This window comes from Anomaloglossus baeobatrachus, chromosome 7 (genome assembly GCF_048569485.1).
Source record: "Anomaloglossus baeobatrachus isolate aAnoBae1 chromosome 7, aAnoBae1.hap1, whole genome shotgun sequence".
Lineage (NCBI taxonomy): Eukaryota > Metazoa > Chordata > Amphibia > Anura > Aromobatidae > Anomaloglossus > Anomaloglossus baeobatrachus.
The window spans coordinates 248,523,261-248,543,727 of record NC_134359.1 but is presented as its reverse complement, the minus strand read 5'-3'; the positions used below and the strand labels follow the sequence as shown (position 1 = coordinate 248,543,727).

The 20,467-nt window shown below is 42.2% G+C and overlaps 1 protein-coding gene across 1 annotated transcript in view; it reads left to right on the top strand.

Annotated features, from left to right (window-relative positions):
• Positions 1-20,467, top strand: part of LOC142246683 (uncharacterized) — a 232,881-nt gene that overhangs the window by 90,933 nt on the left and 121,481 nt on the right. The window contains exons 7-8 of the mRNA XM_075319749.1: positions 14,735-15,791; positions 15,960-16,601. Of these exons, the coding sequence (XP_075175864.1) occupies positions 14,735-15,791; positions 15,960-16,601 (1,699 nt within the window). The remainder of the gene's footprint in view (positions 1-14,734; positions 15,792-15,959; positions 16,602-20,467) is intronic.

Genomic DNA, 20,467 nt, shown 5'->3' with positions numbered 1-20,467 from the left:
TAGGGTCCCCCTATATTATGATACCCAGCACAGATAAAGCATATGGCTACAGGCTTCAGCCCCCAGCCCTACGCTTATCTCGGCTGTGTGAATGTGGCTTCTATAATCACTAGGTCTTAGGTCAATTTCTCAAGGAACACCAAATCAAAAAGACCTCTTGTAAAAATATCCTTTATTAAATCATTCCATTAGATAAAAATATTTTCCATGCAAATATACAATTATAATAACAACATGGACACTGAAGGACAAACTGGTGTTAGTGCAAGGGAAGACACACATTAACCTCAAAAGTGAGAGATAGGGAAATCGGGTCCAGAAAAGTTGTTCAGTTGAGTCAGATAGGTTGAGGACCGGGCCTACCTAAATGCACCCTTAATTCCCCTTTCTAACAACGGAGGGCACCATTATTTTTGGGTATCCCACATTCAACGGCGGCTGTCCCTAAAAATAACCCTTATCTCTACTATTCGGGGTCACCACTAGCACTGCTCTTAACAAGTGCCTAAAGCATGAGTGAACACAGCAACACAGATATTACATACAAAACTGAACCGTCAACCCCGTTACTACAGTCCAAGGACATACAGTATGGCTGTAATCCCCAGATGACGATTACCATAACAATATAAGGCAATCATAAATAGGTACATAATTCATACTGTATATAATCAAGTTAGATCATTGCTAAGGGATTTGACAAAAAAATCCTTAAGCTCTCCCTATGGTTTCACCCCTTTCTAACAATAAATGGGGGATCGTCAGGGGATTTTTTGGAAAATTGTTTGATATAGATTGACAAAGTCTACAACTCTGTCTTGCTTGATAAGGTTAGAGAAATTTTCTGATAGTGAAAATTCCAAGAAGCCTCCTGGTCATATATAATAGTAGGCAGCCACCCTGACCTTAATTTACAAACTTAGATTTCCTGTTGTGGCGTTGTTAATTTTTCCCTCAGGGTATGTTTGATAACGCGAGATAACAGGCGAATTTATGTATACAAGTCACCTTAAGAGATAGGTTTACAATGACCCCAACCGACAGAATACTAAACATGAATCACTCCAAGGGTTCCATAAGGGAAGCAGTTATTCCATAACCCCTTGATATTCTCTCAATCAGATTTCTCCTGATAAAGCCTGTGGCCTTCTTCTGCCTGGGAAAGACCAACCTGGGGTACAGCCAGATGTCCCGCACTATGGCGTGGAGATGTTAATACACCGCTCCCATTTAGGAGTGAAATGAATCTGGAGAGCTTAAGGATTTTTTTGTCAAATTCCTTAGCGGTAATCTAACCTGATTATATACAGTATGAATTATGTACCTATTTATGATTGCCCTATATTGCCCCATCATCTGGGGATTACAGCCATACTATATATGCTTGGACCGTAGTAACGGGGTTGACGGTTCAGTTTTGTTTGTAATGTCTGTGTTGCTGTGTTTACTCACACTTTAGGCACTTGTATAGTGGTGGTGGTGACCCTGAATAGTGGAGATAAGGGCTATTTTTAGAGACAGCCGCTGTTGAACGGGGGATACCCAAAAATTATGGTGCCCTCCGTTGTTAGGAATGGGAATTAAGGGTGCATTTAGGTAGGTTGACGACCTGGCCTATCTGACTCAACTGATCAACTTTTCTGGGTCCGATTTCCCTATCTCTCACTTTTGAGGTTAATGTGTGTCTTAAGGCCCCGTCACACTAAGCAACATCGCTAGCAACATCGCTGGTAACGAACAACTTTTGTGACGTTGCTAGCGATGTTGCTGTGTGTGACATCCAGCAACAACCCGGCCCCTGCTGTGAGGTCGTTGGTTGTTGCTGAATGTCCTGGGCCATTTTTTAGTTGTTGCTGTCCTGCTGTGAAGCACAGATCGCTGTGTGTGACAGCGAGACAGCAACAACTAATGTGCAGTGAGCAGGAGCCGGCTTCTGCTGAGGCTGGTAACCAATGTAAACATCGGGTAACCAAGAAGCCCTGTCCTTGGTTACCCGATATTTACCTTTGATACCAGCCTCCTCCGCTCTCACTGTCAGTGCCGGCTCCTGCTCTGTGCACATTTAGCTGCAGCACACATCAGGTAATTAACCCGATGTGTGCTGTAACTAGGAGAGCAGGGAGCCAGCGCTAAGCAGTGTGCGCTGCTCCCTGCTCTGTGCACATTTAGCTGCAGCACACATCAGGTTAATTAACCTGATGTGTGCTGTAACTAGGAGACTGGGGGCTGGTCACTGGTTGCTGGTGAGCTCACCAGCAACTCGTGTAGCCACGCTCCAGCGATCCCTGCCAGGTCAGGTTGCTGGTGGGATCGCTGGAGCGTCGCAGTGTGACAGCTCACCAGCAACCTCCTAGCAACTTACCAGCGATCCCTATCGTTGTTGGGATCGCTGGTAAGTTGCTTAGTGTGACTGGACCTTTGTCCTTCAGTGTCCATGTTGTCATAATTGTATATTTGCATGGAAAATATTTTCATCTAATTTAAAAGATATTTTTTTACAAGAGGTCTTTTTGATTTGGTGTTTCAAGTAAATTACCTCGATATATATATTGGTTCTGGTTGTTTAGAGTTTAAATTCTCAGGGAACATTAAGAAGTGGTAATCAGGATGCTCCATATGAATGCTTGTGGCATCTTAAAGTACAAAGGCTCCTGAGTCCACAAGAAATTCCCATTGTATTCCAGCCATTAGGGGGTTAGCACCTGCCAAAGAGTCTCCATGTAATTTAAATACAGGGTCAACAGAGAATAATCAGCATTTCATTATCCTTTAACAGCAGATTGTAGGGAAAGAACAGATTGATGAATACAGTTCTTTGTTCACAAGGTGAGACATAGTGTCTCCAGGTTGGTGGGGGAGATGTACAGCTGATGTCACAGATGGGGTATAAAATCCCAAACCTGACACAGGAGGAGCAGAGACAAAAGGAAGGAGAGGAGAAGACATCTCCAGAGAGGAGACCATAGCAGAGGAATCCCTTCAAAGGATAGGAGGAACAGAGTTCTGGCCGGTAACTATATCAATGGTTCTCCATCATTGCTAATCATTGGGTTGAGAGTATTGTTATTGATGATTATTTTGTGATTTGTTTTATCAGTTTTATACTGCACCTTAGATTCGGGAGAAAAAATAATTTCTTTTTTTACACTTGTTGCTGAGCTTTCCCCTAGAATCTACATAGGGATATTGCTGTTGTGTGATATTTTTATCGTGTGATATTGATGTTGTCACTGACAATATTTTGTGATGTTATTGTTCAGTATCTTTGTCATTAGATATTTATATTGTTTGTGATAATGGTGTGTCTTACAGGGGTTTAGCACTGTACGTTTTGTTTATTGAAGACTAAAATTTTAATATTGTTGCCTAAGGAAGCTTAGAGAGTAGGTGGTACATTGTACATGTGACTTGTGTATGGCCTGCGGGCAGTGAGTACATTGTGTGTGCGACAATGGAACTTACTGCCTTTTCGGTAAGTGGTGGTATAATACGTGATCCTGGGTGTGTGGACTGGTTGAGGGCACATGTGTATGATCTGTAGCCTGAATGTGGGGAGAGTGTGAAATTGAGCTATATAGTGGCAATGACCCCAAATAGTCGTACCTACGTCACAGAGAAGATCCTGTCCATCATGAGGTGTCTAAAATGTGAATACAATATAAGGCCCTGTGTGCACTAGAAAAAGGAATTTTCTTAAGAAAATTCCGGAGGCTCAGTAAGATTTCCGCACCTGCGGGAAAATACCGCACCGAAATCCGCATCCAAATCCGCTTGTGGTTTTGCTGCGGATTTTGTCCAGATTTGTTGCTGAAATGCCGCATCCAGCGTCGGACTGGCTACTGGAGAAATCTCCAGTAATGCCAGGCCTGGCCGCGGTTACATGCACTGAACTCCGGAGCTCCAACCTGAGCTCCGGAGTGCAGCCTAGACTAAACTGTGAGCGCCGAGTGATTGATTCCCCGGCGATTGCCGTTTAGTTCAGGCCGGGCTAATCAGCCCGGCCTCTCTACAGCTGTCACCTGAGCTCCGGAGATCAGCTCGGCCTGAACTAAACTGCAATCGCCAGGGAATCAATCACTCGGCGCTCGCAGTTTAGTCTAGGCTGCACTCCAGAGCTCAGGTGACAGCTCCGGAGTTCAGTGCAGGTAACTGAATCCAGGCCTGGCATTACTGGAGATTCCTCCGGTAGCTAGTCCCGCAGCTATCTACAGAAAAGAAGTGACATGCAATTGTTTTTGCTGCGGGAATCCCGCAGCAAAACATGCAGCTGTCAAAAAGCGCCTAGTGCGCGCAGGATTTTTTTTCCCATAGGATTTGCTGGTGAATCACTGCAGAGATGTTATGAACATATTCTGCAGTGAAACATGCAGCAAATCCGCGGGTAATCCGCGGGAAATTCCGTCTAGTGCGCACAAGGTCTAATATAGGAAATCACTGTGTCGTGATGTTGTCTGGACCCTGCTCCAGTGACGTCTGCTCCTTTCGCTGCTGTACTGACTCTGTGGGCAGCACTTAGTGATAGAGAAGGTGGAGATGATAGAATCAATAAGCAGCTCAGGTGCCACATGAGTGAGTAGTAAAAGCATCCATCTAGAACATTCCACTTGTGTTTTCCTTGTATCTCTGACTATTATATTATTACTTTCACAGCTTTGAAATCCGAGTAAAGATCTGAAAAATATCAATGCTGAAGTCATAATGGCAAAAGGAGAAAGTGATGTACGGGATGGTGAGCGATGCAAAGAGGACGATCCTACAGGTAACTGCCCCGGGGAGGAGTCGCCACTAGTGATGGGCGGACCCGGAATGTAAAAGTCTGGATCTGCGCGGTTTAAAAGGTGCCCGGGTGCCAGACCCGGGCCCGGGACTCCACATATTGATCCAGATCCGGCACTGGGGAAATTAGAAAAAAATAAATAAATAAGGGAAAACTAAAGAAAATAAAAATGAAGCAAGTGCTTCATAAATGCGAAGGATCCCGCACGGCTTTGGTGACCTCTCCTTCACTTCCTGGGCAGCTCATCATTGCTCATCCATATGCACTGCTTTCCCCACTCACCGGCCGTCCTGGCGCCTGTGATTGGTTGCAGTCAGACACACCTCCAGTCTGTGTGACAGCGTCTGACTGCAACCAATCACAGGTACTGTCTGCAGGTCAGTATCCCGGTGCAAAAATAAATAAAATAAAACAATTGGTGTAGGGGTCCCCATATTATGGTACCCAGCACAGATAAAGCACACGGCAACAGGCTGCAGCCTCCAGCCCTGCGCTTATCTTGGCTGTGCATCAAAATAAGAGGAACCACATGCAGTTTTTTTTTAATTATTTAAATAAATAATTTAGAAAAACATCATGCGGTTCCCCCAATTTTGATACTCAGCCATGATAAAGCCCAACCACTTGGGGCTGGTATTCTCAACCTGGGGAAGTCCCATGGTTATTCGGACCCCCCATGCTAAGAATGGCAGCCTACAGACACCCTGGAATTGTTGCACCCATTAGATGCAACAAGCTCGGCGCTTTACCCTGCTCTTTCTGATTGCCCTGGTGCGGTGACAATCGGAGTAATATCGATTAATGGCAGTGCACAACTGTCATCCAGGCCCAGAATTAGTGATGGGTAGGGGCCTATGTGAATCCCCCATCACTAATCCTAAAAGTAAAAATAAATAAACACAAACACAGAGATAAATCTTTTATTTGAAATAAGATACGGTACCCTCTTCCCCCCTTTATTAACCCCAAAAAGACCCTTGAGGTTTTGCCGTAATCCACATGACGTCCCATGACTGCCCCAACTCTGCTACATCCGAGCCTGTAGAGACAGAAAACATGTCCGATCTCTCATGGCTCTGGGAAACAGTGACTAGGGGGACTTGGCTGGCAGCAGTGACGTCACTCAGAGTTCAAACCCGGGTTCCCACGGTATGACATCTGGTGACCTGACACACTCTGATTTAAAGTGTTGGGCCATGCCCTGCATCCCGCCAGCCCTTTAACACTGATAGGGGAGGAGGGGAGTGCGGTCACAGGTGGAGGACTCAAGCTCTGACCGCAACTCATGTGAGTGATGTCACTAATTTGGTTAAAGACTCCATCGTTCACCAATTTATTAATTGTCATCCAATAGAGTAATGTCCCACAACCCCATCAATTGCTATGGAACTGCATTCTCAGAACGATGCAGCACGGAATTTCTCATGAGCAGTGACGTCAGTAACTTAGTGATATCACCGCTCCGTGAGAAATTCCTTGCTGCCGACTGACCGGCAATGACCTATGGAGCCTTGTTTTGAAAACATTCGTAGAACTAAGCTCCATAGGAACTGATGGACATCATGGGACATTACTCTTTTGATTACGTTGGAACTTCAAGAATATTTTTTTTATTAATAAATTGATGAACGAGGGCATGTGGGGAGTCTATTCAAAACAACTTTTTCTTTCCCTGCTTCTGTGTTTGTTTTGTTTTTTCTAAACTATGCTTGCTGGGGTAGTAATGAGGGTGTCTGATAGACACCTATCCATTACTGAGGTTAGCAATGGATAGCTTGATTCCAGATGTCAATTCACAGCTTTACATCAACCTCAAACGTATTACCCTGATTGCCACTGCACCAGGGCAATCGGGAAAAGCTGGGCAAAGCAACAGAATTGTACCTCTACTGAGTGCGCCATTTCTGGGGTGGCTGCGGGCTGCTATTTTCAGGCTGGGAGGGCCAAATAACCATGGGCCTTCCGACCTTGATAATACCAGCCCCAGCTACCTGCTTTACCATGGCTGGTTATCAAAAGTAGGTGGAACCCACGTCATTTATTTATTTTCTTTATTGTTCACAGCAGTGTACAGGCAACTTCCGCATGTAATATTCCTTGTTAATTGGCTGCACTCATCCCTATTTAACATCAGTATTCGTAAGATAAAACAAAGACTGGGTGAAAAGTGCAGAAGTGGTGCCCGTGTTTTTATTATACTTTTCATCTGATTGTTCTACTCCTGAGTTTTGCTTTCAAATACTGATGTAAAATACTAACCAAATACTGAACGTTGGAATTTGGCCTAAAGGCGGTGTCACACGCTACGATATATCGGGTAATATGTCGTCAGGGTCACGGATTCCGTGATGCACATCCGGCATCGTTCGAGATATCGCAGCGTGTCACAGCTACGAGCGACTGTGAACGAGCAAAACTACCTTATCGTTGCTCGTTGACACGTTGTTCATTTTCATAAAGTCGGTCACATTTCTAGATGCAGGTTGTTCGTCGTTCCCGAGGCAGCAAACATCGCTCTGTGTGACACCCCGGGAGCAACGAACACAGCTTCGGCAATGCGGAAGGAAGGAGGTGGGCGGGATGTTACGTCCCGCTCATCTCCACCCCTCCGCTTTTATTGGGCGGCCGATGTGTGACGTCGCTGTGGCGCCAAACATCCCTCCCACTTCAGAAAGAGGATGTTCGCAGCCCACAGCGAGGCCGTTCGGGAGATAAGTACGTGTGACGGGGGTAAACGACTTTGTGCGACACGGGCAACAAATTGCCCGTGAAGCACAAACGACGGGGACGGATGCGATCGCACGATATATCGTCCCGTGTGATGGGGCCTTAAGGATCCATTACACAGGCAAATTTTGGTTCTTAAAGAAAGCCTCTCATCTACATTTACATACAAATATGGTAGTAATTTGAAGGTAAATTGTAAAGAAATGATGTTGGGCTGTTTTACTAGGAGTGAGTCTGTCGGGAGAAAATGAAGTTATATCTTCCCTGTAGCCACTTGCGTCCAGCCATTGAGGTGGGGCATGAAACTGTAACAGTCACAGCTCAGAGACAGGTGACTACTACAGCCTCCTACTTCCCCTGAAGACTGAAAGTGAGCGGCTGTAAAGAGCATTTAATTTCATCAACAGACACTGATTGATATATAAAGTTATTTGGGGTTTACCTTTAATTTTTATGTAGCAATGACAGTTTGTTTCCGTTCTCTCATGCCTTTTTGTATTATTGAAGAACATCCTCTCTTTACACAAAGGGGATGATACATTGCTGACAGCCATAATTTTTGTGCTCATATAAAATATGCGATCAATGACAAATGTTTTACCTGTCCCTTTATATGTTCACTGGCCAAAGATTGGGAATGAACATTAGTAAAACCAACTTTGTGCAATCTGTGCCTGTGCCTGTCTGTGCCTGTGCCTGTCTGTGCCTGTGTCCACCCGCCTATCTGTGCCTGTGTCCGCCTGTCTGTCTGAGCCCGTGTCTGTCTCTCCACAGAAATCATATTACCTCACACATAAGCTTTTTATACTAAGAATGTCCTTTGTTGCCTATAGCAACCAATCAGCGCTCCTATTAATGACCTGTAGCTCCCAGCTCCATTGACTTTAATGGAGGCAGGTTTTTTGGAGAGTAACTGTAAAGTGTGGGGTTAAATTTTCCCGTCAAAACATAGTCTATTACATTCCTTGAGTCAAATGGGTTGTCTGCACAAAATTTCATGATCGTAAAAGCGACTTTGCGGATTCCTTTAGCGGACATACATACATATCCAACAAAAAATAGCGTACCACGATCAATAATGCTAAAGACAATCTTTATTAAATATTACACAAACATAAAAATCATACTCATAATAAGGTGGAAGGGACCCAACAGTGCAGTAAACAACAAAAAAGGGGGAAAATCAACCACAGCCATGTCAAGGTAATTACTCGTACATTTACGATTACAGTAAGCGACTGGTCCAAAAATCACATAGCAATATAGAGCAATTATTAAAGAGCCAACACAATTGGAGGAAATAGTGCAAAGTTATTATGTGTAATAATAAGCTGGGATCAAATACTTATGGGTGAAAGATGAAAGATAATAGTGATTATATCCAGTTATAACCTATGTATAAAAAAATGTATGAATCTAATTATCTGTATACTGGTCTATAACACCACACAATGTTCTTGCACAATCCCAAGGCCTATGTAAACATACATTCAAGCTACAAATATAAATGAACTGTACCAATTTGAAAAAAAAACCACATATTGCACTGTCCCTCATCAAGTAACAAAAGGCTTTAAAACCAAAGACGCTTGGGAGAGCGGGGGTCCCCAGCACTGTCAGGTAAAGGTTATTATGATGAAACTCATTGCAGTTAGATACTTGTGATACATTGCGGGGTAGTTCTGTTTTGATTCACATGCTACAATACACGTGGTTTAACGTGAATATATTGTTTCGCAATTGGTGTGAATGACAACCTGAGTACCAAGTTTATTATGCATTAGGGAACATGCACTGGTGGTTACTAAATTATTGTGTGGAATCTACATATCATAGAATCTTTGGTTTTATAGCCTTTTGTTACTTGATGAGGGACAGTGCAAAATGTGTTTTTTTGTTTGTTTGTTTGTTTTTTTCAAATTGGTACAGTTCATTTATACTTTTGGTAGCTTTAGTGTATGTTTGCATAGGTCTTGGGATTGTGCAAGAACATTGTGTGGTGTTATAATAATAATAATAATATTTATTCATTTATATAGCGCTATTAATTCCACTACGCTTTACATACAATGGCAACACTGTCCGCATCGGGGCTCACAATCTAAGTTCCCTATCAGTATGTTTTTTGGGGTTTTTTTGGAGTGTGGGAGGAAAACTGGAGTACCCGAAAGGAAACCCAGGCAAACACAGGGAGAACATACAAACTCCTTATAGATAGTGTCCTTGGTGGGATTTGAACCAAGGACTCCAGCGCTGCAAGACTGCAGTGCTAATGACTCGCCCACCCCAGGGCTATGGGACATCCGGTGCCGGGCCGGACTAGTCTGGGGGTAGTCAGTGGTGGCGGGCCCGTCTCCGTGACCCTGGTGGGGTCAATTAATATGGCTTCAGTGGGGGTGCTTAACGTTTTAGATACGTGACGCCACCTGTGGTATGCGGCTATTGAGCCGCCGCTGCTGGATAAGGGCCTCCGGGGGTGATGGAACGGCAGCAATGGTGGTACTGCTGCCCACAGGTGGAGCTGGACCCCGGGGCACCGGTTGGTGCTTGTAAGTGTCGGTGTAGTTGCGGTGTAGTGCAGAGCCGATAGGGCGGTGAAAGGACCGGACACAAACAACAGTCTCTTTACCTTCTCCTCTTTTACTGGGTAAACGGTTAGTCCTGGGAGACCGTTACAGGTGGTAGAGGGCTCCGGCCGGCCTGGAAATAACTGGGGTGATCTTTTTGGCCAGCTGAGTATGAGGCCTACTCCCTGTTCTTCCTTTGCTTTCCTAGGACCCTGTACTCTGAATTAGCAATGGCCCTCTTGCTGCTGGGACCGGTGGTATGTCCCTCTCCCTGTGTGGTAGGCTGTGCAGGCCCTCTCTGGTGCTTCTCTGCTGGAGTCCACACCGGGCCCTGGTGATGCAGCTGTACCTTCAGGTTGCCAATGGGCCAGGGGCTTGCAGCTCTCCTGCCCTCCGGATTCGGCTTCCAGGTAAGGGTTTTACACCCTGGCAACCACAGACTCCGATGTCTAATTCTCTTCTGTGCCTCTCTGCCAATCCCGCTTTACTGGGCCAAGCTATTCCAGCTCCAAGCCCCAGCTCACAGGACAGCACTACTCTGCGTCTTCACTCTCCAAACTCTCCTGACAGACTGAACACTAACTCCTCCCTCAGGTCAGGCTTGAGGAACGCTCCCTGGAACTCCAGGTTCAGAGCTCCCTCTGCTGGCCTGAGGGAGAAACTGCGTTGGATGTGGGTACCTACTGGCCAATGATTTCCCCAATTACCTGCAGGCTCAGTATTAACCCTTTTGAGGGGGCAACACTGTTGTGGCAACCAGGTGTTGGGGCGCCACACTAACCACTGAGCCACCGTGCTGGTATACAATAACTAGGTTCATACATTTTTTATACATTGGTTATACAGTGCTCGCCAAAAGTATTGGCACCCCTGCAATTCTGTCAGATAATACTTAGTTTCTTCTTGAAAATGATTGCAATCATAAATTCTTTGGTATTATTATCTTCATTTATTTTGCTTGCAATGAAAAAACACAAAAGAGAATGAAACAAAACTCAAATCATTGATCATTTCACACAAAACTCCAAAAAATAGGCCAGACAAAAGTATTGGCACCCTTAGCCTAATACTTGGTTGCACAACCTTTAGCCAAAATAACTGCAAACAACAGCTTCCGGTAACCATCAATGAGTTTCTTACAATGCTCTGCTGAAATTTTAGACCATTCTTCTTTGGCAAACTGCTCCAGGTCCCTGAGATGTGAAGGGTGCCTTCTCCAAACTGCCATTTTGAGATCTCTCCACAGGTGTTCTATGGGATTCAGGTCTGGACTCATTGCTGGCCACTTTAGTAGTCTCCAGTGCTTTCTCTCAAACCATTTTCTAGTGCTTTTTGAAGTGTGTTTTGGGTCATTGTCCTGATGGAAGACCCATGACCTCTGAGGAAGACCCAGCTTTCTCAAACTGGGCCCTACATTATGCTGCAAAATTTGTTGGTAGTCTCAAGACTTCATAATGCCATGCACCCGGTCAAGCAGTTCAGTGCCAGAGGCAGCAAAGCAACCCCAAAACATCAGAGAACCTCCGCCATGTTTGACTGTAGGGACCGTGTTCTTTTCTTTGAATGCCTCTTTTTTTTCCTGTAAACTCTATGTTGATGGCTTTTCCCAAAAAAGCTCTACTTTTGTCTCATCTGACCAGAGACCATTCTTCCAAACGTTTTAGGCTTTCTCAGGTAAGATTTGACAAACTCCAGGTTGGCTTTTTTATGTCTCGGAGTAAGAAGTGAGGTCTTCCTGGGTATCCTACCATACAGACCCTTTTCATTCAGACGCCTACGGATAGTACGGGTTGACACTGTTGTACCCTCGGACTGCAGGGTAGCTTGAACTTGTTTGGATGTTAGTCGAGGTTCTTTATCCACCATCCGCACAATCTTGCGTTGAAATATCTCGTCAATTTTTCTTTTCCTTCCACATCTAGAGAGGTTAGCCACAGTGCCATGGTCTTTAAACCTCTTGATGACACTGCGCACCGTAGACACAGGAACTTACAGGTCTTTGGAGATGGACTTGTAGCCTTGAGATTGCTCATACTTCCTCACAATTTGGATTTTCAAGTCCTCAGACAGTTTTTTGGTCTTCTTTCTTTTCTCCATGCTCAATGTGGTACACACAAGGACACAGGACAGAGGTTGAGTCAACTTTAATCCATGTCAACTGGCTGCAAGTGTGATTTAGTTATTGCCAACACCTGTTAGGTGCCACAGGTAAGTTACAGGTGATGTTAATTACACAAATTAGAGAAGCATCACATGATTTTTCAAACAGTGCCAATACTTTTGTCTTCCCCCTTTTTTATCTTTGGTGTGGAATTATATCCAATTTGGCTTTTTGACATTTTTTTTTTTTCATTGAAGACAAATTAAATGAAGATAATATCAAAGAATTTGTGATTGCAATCATTTTCAGGAAGAAACTGAGTATTATCTGACAGAATTGCAGGGGTGCCAATACTTTTGGCCAGCACTGTAGCTGGTTATAATCACTCTATTATCTTTCATCTTTCACCCATAAGTATTTGATCCCAGCTTATTATTATACATAACTTTCTGCACTATTTCCTCCAATTGTGTTGGCTCTTTAATAATTGCTCTATATTGCTATGTGATTTTTGGACCAGTCACTTGCTGTAATCGTAAATTTATATAATTACCTTGACATGGCTGTGATTGATTTTCCCCCTTTTTTGTTGCTTACCACACTGTTGGGTCCCTTCCACCTTATTATGAGTATAATTTTTACGTTTGTGTAATATTTAATAAAGATTGTTTTTATCATTATTTATCGTGGTACACTATTTTTTGTTGGATATTTATGTCTTTGCGTAGGTCTCTCTACGGTCCTTTATATTAGAAACAACCAATTCAAATTATGTTATTGGGGTTGTCTGTTTTTCATGTTTGAAGCAGTGTATTATAGTATATACAGTTAGGTCCAGAAATATTTGGACAGTGACACAATTTTCGCGAGTTGGGCTCTGCATGCCACCACATTGGATTTGAAATGAAACCTCTACAACAGAATTCAAGTGCAGATTGTAACGTTTAATTTGAAGGTTTGAACAAAAATATCTGATAGAAATTGTAGGAATTGTACACATTTCTTTACAAACACTCCACATTTTAGGAGGTCAAAAGTAATTGGACAAATAAACCAAACCCAAACAAAATATTTTTATTTTCAATATTTTGTTGCGAATCCTTTGGAGGCAATCACTGCCTTAAGTCTGGAACCCATGGACATCACCAAACGCTAGGTTTCCTCCTTCTTAATGCTTGGCCAGGCCTTTACAGCCGCAGCCTTCAGGTCTTGCTTGTTTGTGGGTCTTTCCGTCTTAAGTCTGGATTTGAGCAAGTGAAATGCATGCTCAATTGGGTTAAGATCTGGTGATTGACTTGGCCATTGCAGAATGTTTTACTTTTTTGCACTCATGAACTCCTGGGTAGCTTTGGCTGTATGCTTGGGGTCATTGTCCATCTGTACTATGAAGCGCCGTCCGATCAACTTTGCGGCATTTGGCTGAATCTGGGCTGAAAGTATATCCCGGTACACTTCAGAATTCATCCGGCTACTCTTGTCTGCTGTTATGTCATCAATAAACACAAGTGACCCAGTGCCATTGAAAGCCATGCATGCCCATGCCATCACGTTGCCTCCACCATGTTTTACAGAGGATGTGGTGTGCCTTGGATCATGTGCCGTTCCCTTTCTTCTCCAAACTTTTTTCTTCCCATCATTCTGGTACAGGTTGATCTTTGTCTCATCTGTCCATAGAATACTTTTCCAGAACTGAACTGGCTTCATGAGGTGTTTTTCAGCAAATTTAACTCTGGCCTGTCTATTTTTGGAATTGATGAATGGTTTGCATCTAGATGTGAACCCTTTGTATTTACTTTCATGGAGTCTTCTCTTTACTGTTGACTTAGAGACAGATACACCTACTTCACTGAGAGTGTTCTGGACTTCAGTTGATGTTGTGAACGGGTTCTTCTTCACCAAAGAAAGTATGCGGCGATCATCCACCACTGTTGTCATCCGTGGACGCCCAGGCCTTTTTGAGTTCCCAAGCTCACCAGTCAATTCCTTTTTTCTCAGAATGTACCCGACTGTTGATTTTGCTACTCCAAGCATGTCTGCTATCTCTCTGATGGATTTTTTCTTTTTTTTCAGCCTCAGGATGTTCTGCTTCACCTCAATTGAGAGTTCCTTAGACCGCATGTTGTCTGGTCACAGCAACAGCTTCCAAATGCAAAACCACACACCTGTAATCAACCCCAGACCTTTTAACTACTTCATTGATTACAGGTTAACGAGGGAGACGCCTTCAGAGTTAATTGCAGCCCTTAGAGTCCCTTGTCCAATTACTTTTGGTCCCTTGAAAAAGAGGAGGCTATGCATTACAGAGCTATGATTCCTAAACCCTTTCTCCGATTTGGATGTGAAAACTCTCATATTGCAGCTGGGAGTGTGCACTTTCAGCCCATATTATATATATAATTGTATTTCTGAACATGTTTTTGTAAACAGCTAAAATAACAAAACTTGTGTCACTGTCCAAATATTTCTGGCCCTGACTGTACATACATACATACATATACACATACACACAGCTTTATATATTAGATGAATAAAAGTTTTATTTTGTTCAAAAATCAAATTTTATTCTTGGCAGATGGCCGTACCAGGAGCTCGAAAAGACATTCCATATCTTCTGAATTTAAGACAGATAATTGTGACATTGCACAAGATCAAGATACATATGAAGAGCATGCCAACACCTCAACCCTTCACACCAAAGATCTATCACCTGATCCTTTTAAATTACTATCTCCCAATTCATCACAGACTGTTAACCAAAAAAAAAGTCATAGAAGTGTGGAACATAAAACAGTTCCTACAAGGAAGAAGCTGTTATGTTCAGAATGTGGAAAATCTTTTACTACGAAATCTTATCTTGCTAAACATAAGAGAATTCACACAGGAGAGAAGCCATATTCATGTTCAGAATGTGAGAAATGTTTTATTACAAAATCTGATCTTGCTAGACATAAGAGAATTCACACAAGAGTGAAGCCATTTTCATGCTCAGAATGTGAGAAATGTTTTATTACAAAATCTAAACTTGTTAGACATAAGAGAATTCACACAGGAGAGAAGCCATTTTCATGTTCAGAATGTGGAAAATGTTTTACTACGAAATCTGATCTTGTTATACATGAGAGAATTCACACAGGCGAGAAGCCATTTTCATGTTCAGAATGTGAGAAATGTTTTATTACAAAATCTGATCTTGCTATACATAAGAGAATTCACACAGGAGTGAAGCCATTTTCATGCTCAGAATGTGAGAAATGTTTTATTACAAAATCTAAACTTGTTAGACATAAGAGAATTCACACAGGAGAGAAGCCATTTTCATGTTCAGAATGTGGAAAATGTTTTACTACGAAATCTGATCTTGTTATACATGAGAGAATTCACACAGGCGAGAAGCCATTTTCATGTTCAGAATGTGGAAAATGTTTTACAGCGAAATCTGATCTTGTTAAACATGAGAAAATTCACACAGGAGAGAAGCCATTTTCATGCTCAGAATGTGGAAAATATTTTACTAAGAAATATAATCTTATTATACATGAGAAAATTCACACAGGAGAGAAGCCATTTTCATGTTCAGAGTGCGAGAAATCTTTTACTTCAAAATCTCTTCGTGTTAGACATGAGATAAATCACACAGGAGTGAAGCCATTTTCATGTTCAGAGTGTGAGAAATATTTTACTTCAAAATCTCTTCTTATTAGACATGAGAGCATTCACATAGGAGAGAAGCCATTTTCATGCTCAGAGTGTGAGAAATGTTTTATTTCCAAATCTCATCTTGTTATACATGAGAGAATTCACACAGGAGAGAAGCCATTTTCATGCTCAGAATGTGGAAAATCTTTTACAAGTAAATCAAGTCTAGCTAAACATGAGAGAATTCACACAGGAAATAAGCCATTTTCATGTTCAGAATGTGGAAAATGTTTTACTACGAAATTTCATCTTGTTATACATGAAAGAAATCACACTGGAGAGAAACCATTTTCATGTTCAGAGTGTGAGAAATATTTTACTTCAAAATCTCTTCTTATTAGACATGAGAGCATTCACATAGGAGAGAAGCCATTTTCATGCTCAGAGTGTGAGAAATGTTTTATTTCCAAATCTCATCTTGTTATACATGAGAGAATTCACACAGGAGAGAAGCCATTTTCATGCTCAGAATGTGGAAAATCTTTTACATGTAAATCAACTCTAGCTAGACATGAGCAAAATCACACAGGAAATAAGCCATTTTCATGTTCAGAATGCGAGAAATGTTTTATTTACAAATCTCATCTTGTTAGACATGAGAAAATTCACGCAGGAGAGAAGTCATTTTCATGTTCAGAATGTGGGAAATGTTTTACAGAGAAATCAAAATTTGTTAAACATGAGAAAATTCACACAGAGGAGAAGCCATTTTCATGTTCAGAATGTGGGAAAAGTTTTAGAACTCAATCAAACTTTGTTGGACATCAGAGAACTCACACTGGGAAGAAACAATTGTAATCTTTTAGTGACCAAGCCCAATTTTTTTTTAATCTGACATGTTTCACCTTGTCAATATTTTACCATATACCATGTGTTTTGCGAATTGTTTTTCCTGATGTACTTTTTGTAAGTAATAAATTTAAATCTGTGTTTTGTGGGGGGTTTTTTTATAAAAATTTGGGAACTGTTACAAAAAATAAAATATTTGTAATTTTCCAAATTTGAATGTTTATACCGTATTTTCGGTTATATAAGACGCACTGGATTATAAGACGCACCAAAAATTTAGAGATAAAAAAAAGGTAAAAAAAATGTGGTCTGTCTTATATTCCGGTGCTGTCTTACCAGAGTGGGGTCACAGGAGGCAGAGGTTGTGCTGGCAGTGGGTCAGTGGTGGCAGCGGCGGTGGCGGGTTAGTGGTATCAGTGGCGGGTTAGTGGTTGCATTGGAAGCTGCAGTGGTACAGCCGAGTGTCCCAGTCTGTCCGTGGTCTGGGCTTCTAAGAAACAGTGTCCGGAGCGGCGTGTGCGTAGATAAAGCTCTCATCCAAGAGCTCCATCTGCACAGGCGCTGACTCCCGGTGCCATCACTTGAACTCGGGACCATGGACAGACTGGGACACCCGCAGTACAGCCACCTCAGTCCGCACAGCCACCCGGCCACCCGCTCGCACCGACAGGCACTGGGACGTCCGCACTGACAGTCACCCGGGCACCCGCACGCACTGACAGTCCTGCACGACCCAACAGACACCTGGCCGCCCGCACACAGAGGTGCACAGACAGCCACCCGCCGATTCTCCACCTCCCGGTAAGCTATATTCGGATTTTAAGACGCACCCCTCAATTTTCTCCCAAATATTTGGGAGGAAAAGTGCGTCTTATAATCCGAAAAATACGGTACTTATAAACCAAATTGTTACACTACAGAAGAAAGATATTTACCTTATGTCTAATATGCGAGTATCATTTTCAAACATCATTTTATTTGGTTAGAAGGATTAAAAGTTAGCAGCAGTTTTTAACCCCTTTAACCCCTTCAGCCCCAGGGCACTTTCCGTTTTTGCGTTTTTGTTTTTTGCTCCCCTTCTTCCGAGAGCCGTAACTTTTTTATTTTTCCGTCAATCTTGCCATATGAGGGCTTGTTTTTTGCGGGACAAGTTGTACTTTTAAATGAAACCATACGTTTTACCATATGGTGTACTGGAAAGCAGCAAAAAAATTCCAAGTGTGGAAAAATTGCAAAAAAAGTGTGATGGCACAATAGTTTTTGGGATGTTTTATTCACGGTGTTCACTATATGGTAAAACTGATGTGTGGGTATGATGCCTGAGGTCGGTGCGAGTTTGTAGACACCAAACATGTATAGGTTTACTTGTATCTAAGGGGTTAAAAAAAATTCACAAGCTTGTCCAATAAAAGTGGCGTACGTTTTGCGCCATTTTCCGAAACCCGTAGAGTTCTCATTTTTTGGGATCTATGGCTCAGTGATGGCTTATTTTTTGCGTCTCGAGCTGATGTTTCTAATGGTTGCATTTTTGCGCAGATGCTATGTTTTGATCGCCTGTTATTGCATTTTGCGTAAAACTTGCAGCGACTAAAAAACGTAATTTTGGCGTTTGGAATTTTTTTGCCACTACGCCGTTTACCAATCAGATTAATTGATTTTATATTTTGATAGATCGGGCATTTCTGAATGCGGCGATACCAAATATGTGTATATTTATTTTTTTTTTTAACCCTTTAATTTTCAGTGGGGGGAAAGGGGGGTGATTTGAACTTTTAGGTTTTTTGTTTTTTTTTTTAATTTTTTAAAACTTTTTTTTTACTTTTTTTATTTTATTTTACTAGTCCCCCTAGGGGGCTATAGCAATCAGCAATCCGATTGCTGATCGCTATCTGCTGATCACAGCTATACTGCTGTAAACAGCAGAAATAGTCACTTTCTTTTTTCCTCTGCTCCGTGCTGAGGAAAAAGGAAAGTGAAACTTAGTAGCAGCAGGCGTCATCACATGACCCTGTGCTACGATGGCAACCACCGAACATCACGTGATCACTCACGTGATGTCCGGAGAGGGCGGCGGTAAGTAAAAAACATGGCCGCCCGCATATAGATCTCGCTGCCAGACTTTGGCAGCGAGATCTAAGGGGTTAATGTTCCGGGTGGAATGCGATTCCACTCGGAACATGTAGGCACACATGTCAGCTGTTGAAAACAGCTGATATGTGCGCCGATCCACGCCGCCTGCCCGCGGCAGGGGGCGGGGCTTACCGGGAAACGATCCATGACGGAAAGATCCGTCCATGGTCGTGAAGGGGTTAAGAACGAAGCCAACTTTGTACTTAATGACCATGATATTTTTTGCAATTCTGACTAGTGTCACTTTATGAGGTTATAACTCTGGAACACTTCAGCGGATCCCGGTGATTTTGAGATTGTTTGTTCGTGACATATTGTAGTTTATGCTAGGGGTAAATTTAGGATGATAATTGTTGCTTTTATTTGTGAAAAAAAATCGGAAATTTGATGAAAAATTCACAAATTTCAAACTTTTATTTTTTATGCCCTTAAATCAGAGAGTAGTTATGCCACACAAAATTACATTTCTGAAATGTCTACTTTACATCAGGGCAATTTTTGAAACAAAATTTTTTGGGGCTAGGAAATTAGAAGGGGTTAAAGTTCATCAGCAATTTCCCATTTTTTCAACTAAATTTACAGTCATTATTATAGGGACCACATCATGTTTGAAGTGATTCTGAGAGACCTAGGTGACAGAAAATACCCAAACGTGACACTACGTACTCAAAATCACATCCAAATTAACCCTTCAGGTGCTTCACAGGAACTAAAGCGATGTGCAATGAAAAAACAATAAAAATTATCATTTTACCTAAAAATGTTGCTCTAGACCAAATTTATTCACTTTTAGAAGAAATAACACAACAAAATGGACCCCAAAATGTGTTACTCAGTTTTTTCTGAGCACGCTGATACCCCACATGTGGTCAGAAAGCTCCTTTTGGACAAATGGGAGGGCCCGTAACAGAATGAACAATATTTGAAAATTTGAAAGCAAATTTGGCTTAAATAGATTGCATGCACCATGTAGAATTTGTAGGGCCCCTAAGGTACCTAAACAGCAGAAACCCCTCACAAGTGACACCATTTTGGAAACTAGAACCTTCATGGAATTTTATCTAGATGTTTGGTGAGCATCTTGAACCCATGGGTGCTTCACAGAAGTTTATAAGTTTGAGCTGTGAAAATAAAAAAAGACATTTTTTACAACAAAATTGTTACTTCAACCAGATAGCTTTTTTCACAAGGGTACAGGAAAAACCATAAAATGTATTGTGCAATTTCTCCTGAGTATGCCGATATCTCATATGTAATGGAAATCAACTGTTTGGGTTCATGGCAGGGCTTAGAAGGGAAGGAACGCCATTTGCTTGTAAAATTGGCTGGAATCATTAGCGGACGCCATGTCGCATTTGGAGAGCCCCTAAGATGCCTAAACAGTGGAGCTCCCCCACAAGTAACCCCATTCTCGAAACTAGACACCTCAAGGATTTTATCCAGGCATATAGTGAGCAGTTTAAATCCACAGATACTTTACGGAATTTGATAACCTTAAGTTGCATATTGAAAATTTTCCTTTTTTTTTCACAAAAATGTTTTAGCACCAAATTTCTCACTTTTTAAAGAGGCAACACCAAAAAGTGGACCCCACAGTTTGTTATCCAATTTCTTATGAGCGCAGGGATACCTCACATGTGGTCAAAAACCACTGTTTGGACAAACGGCAGGGCTTTGAAT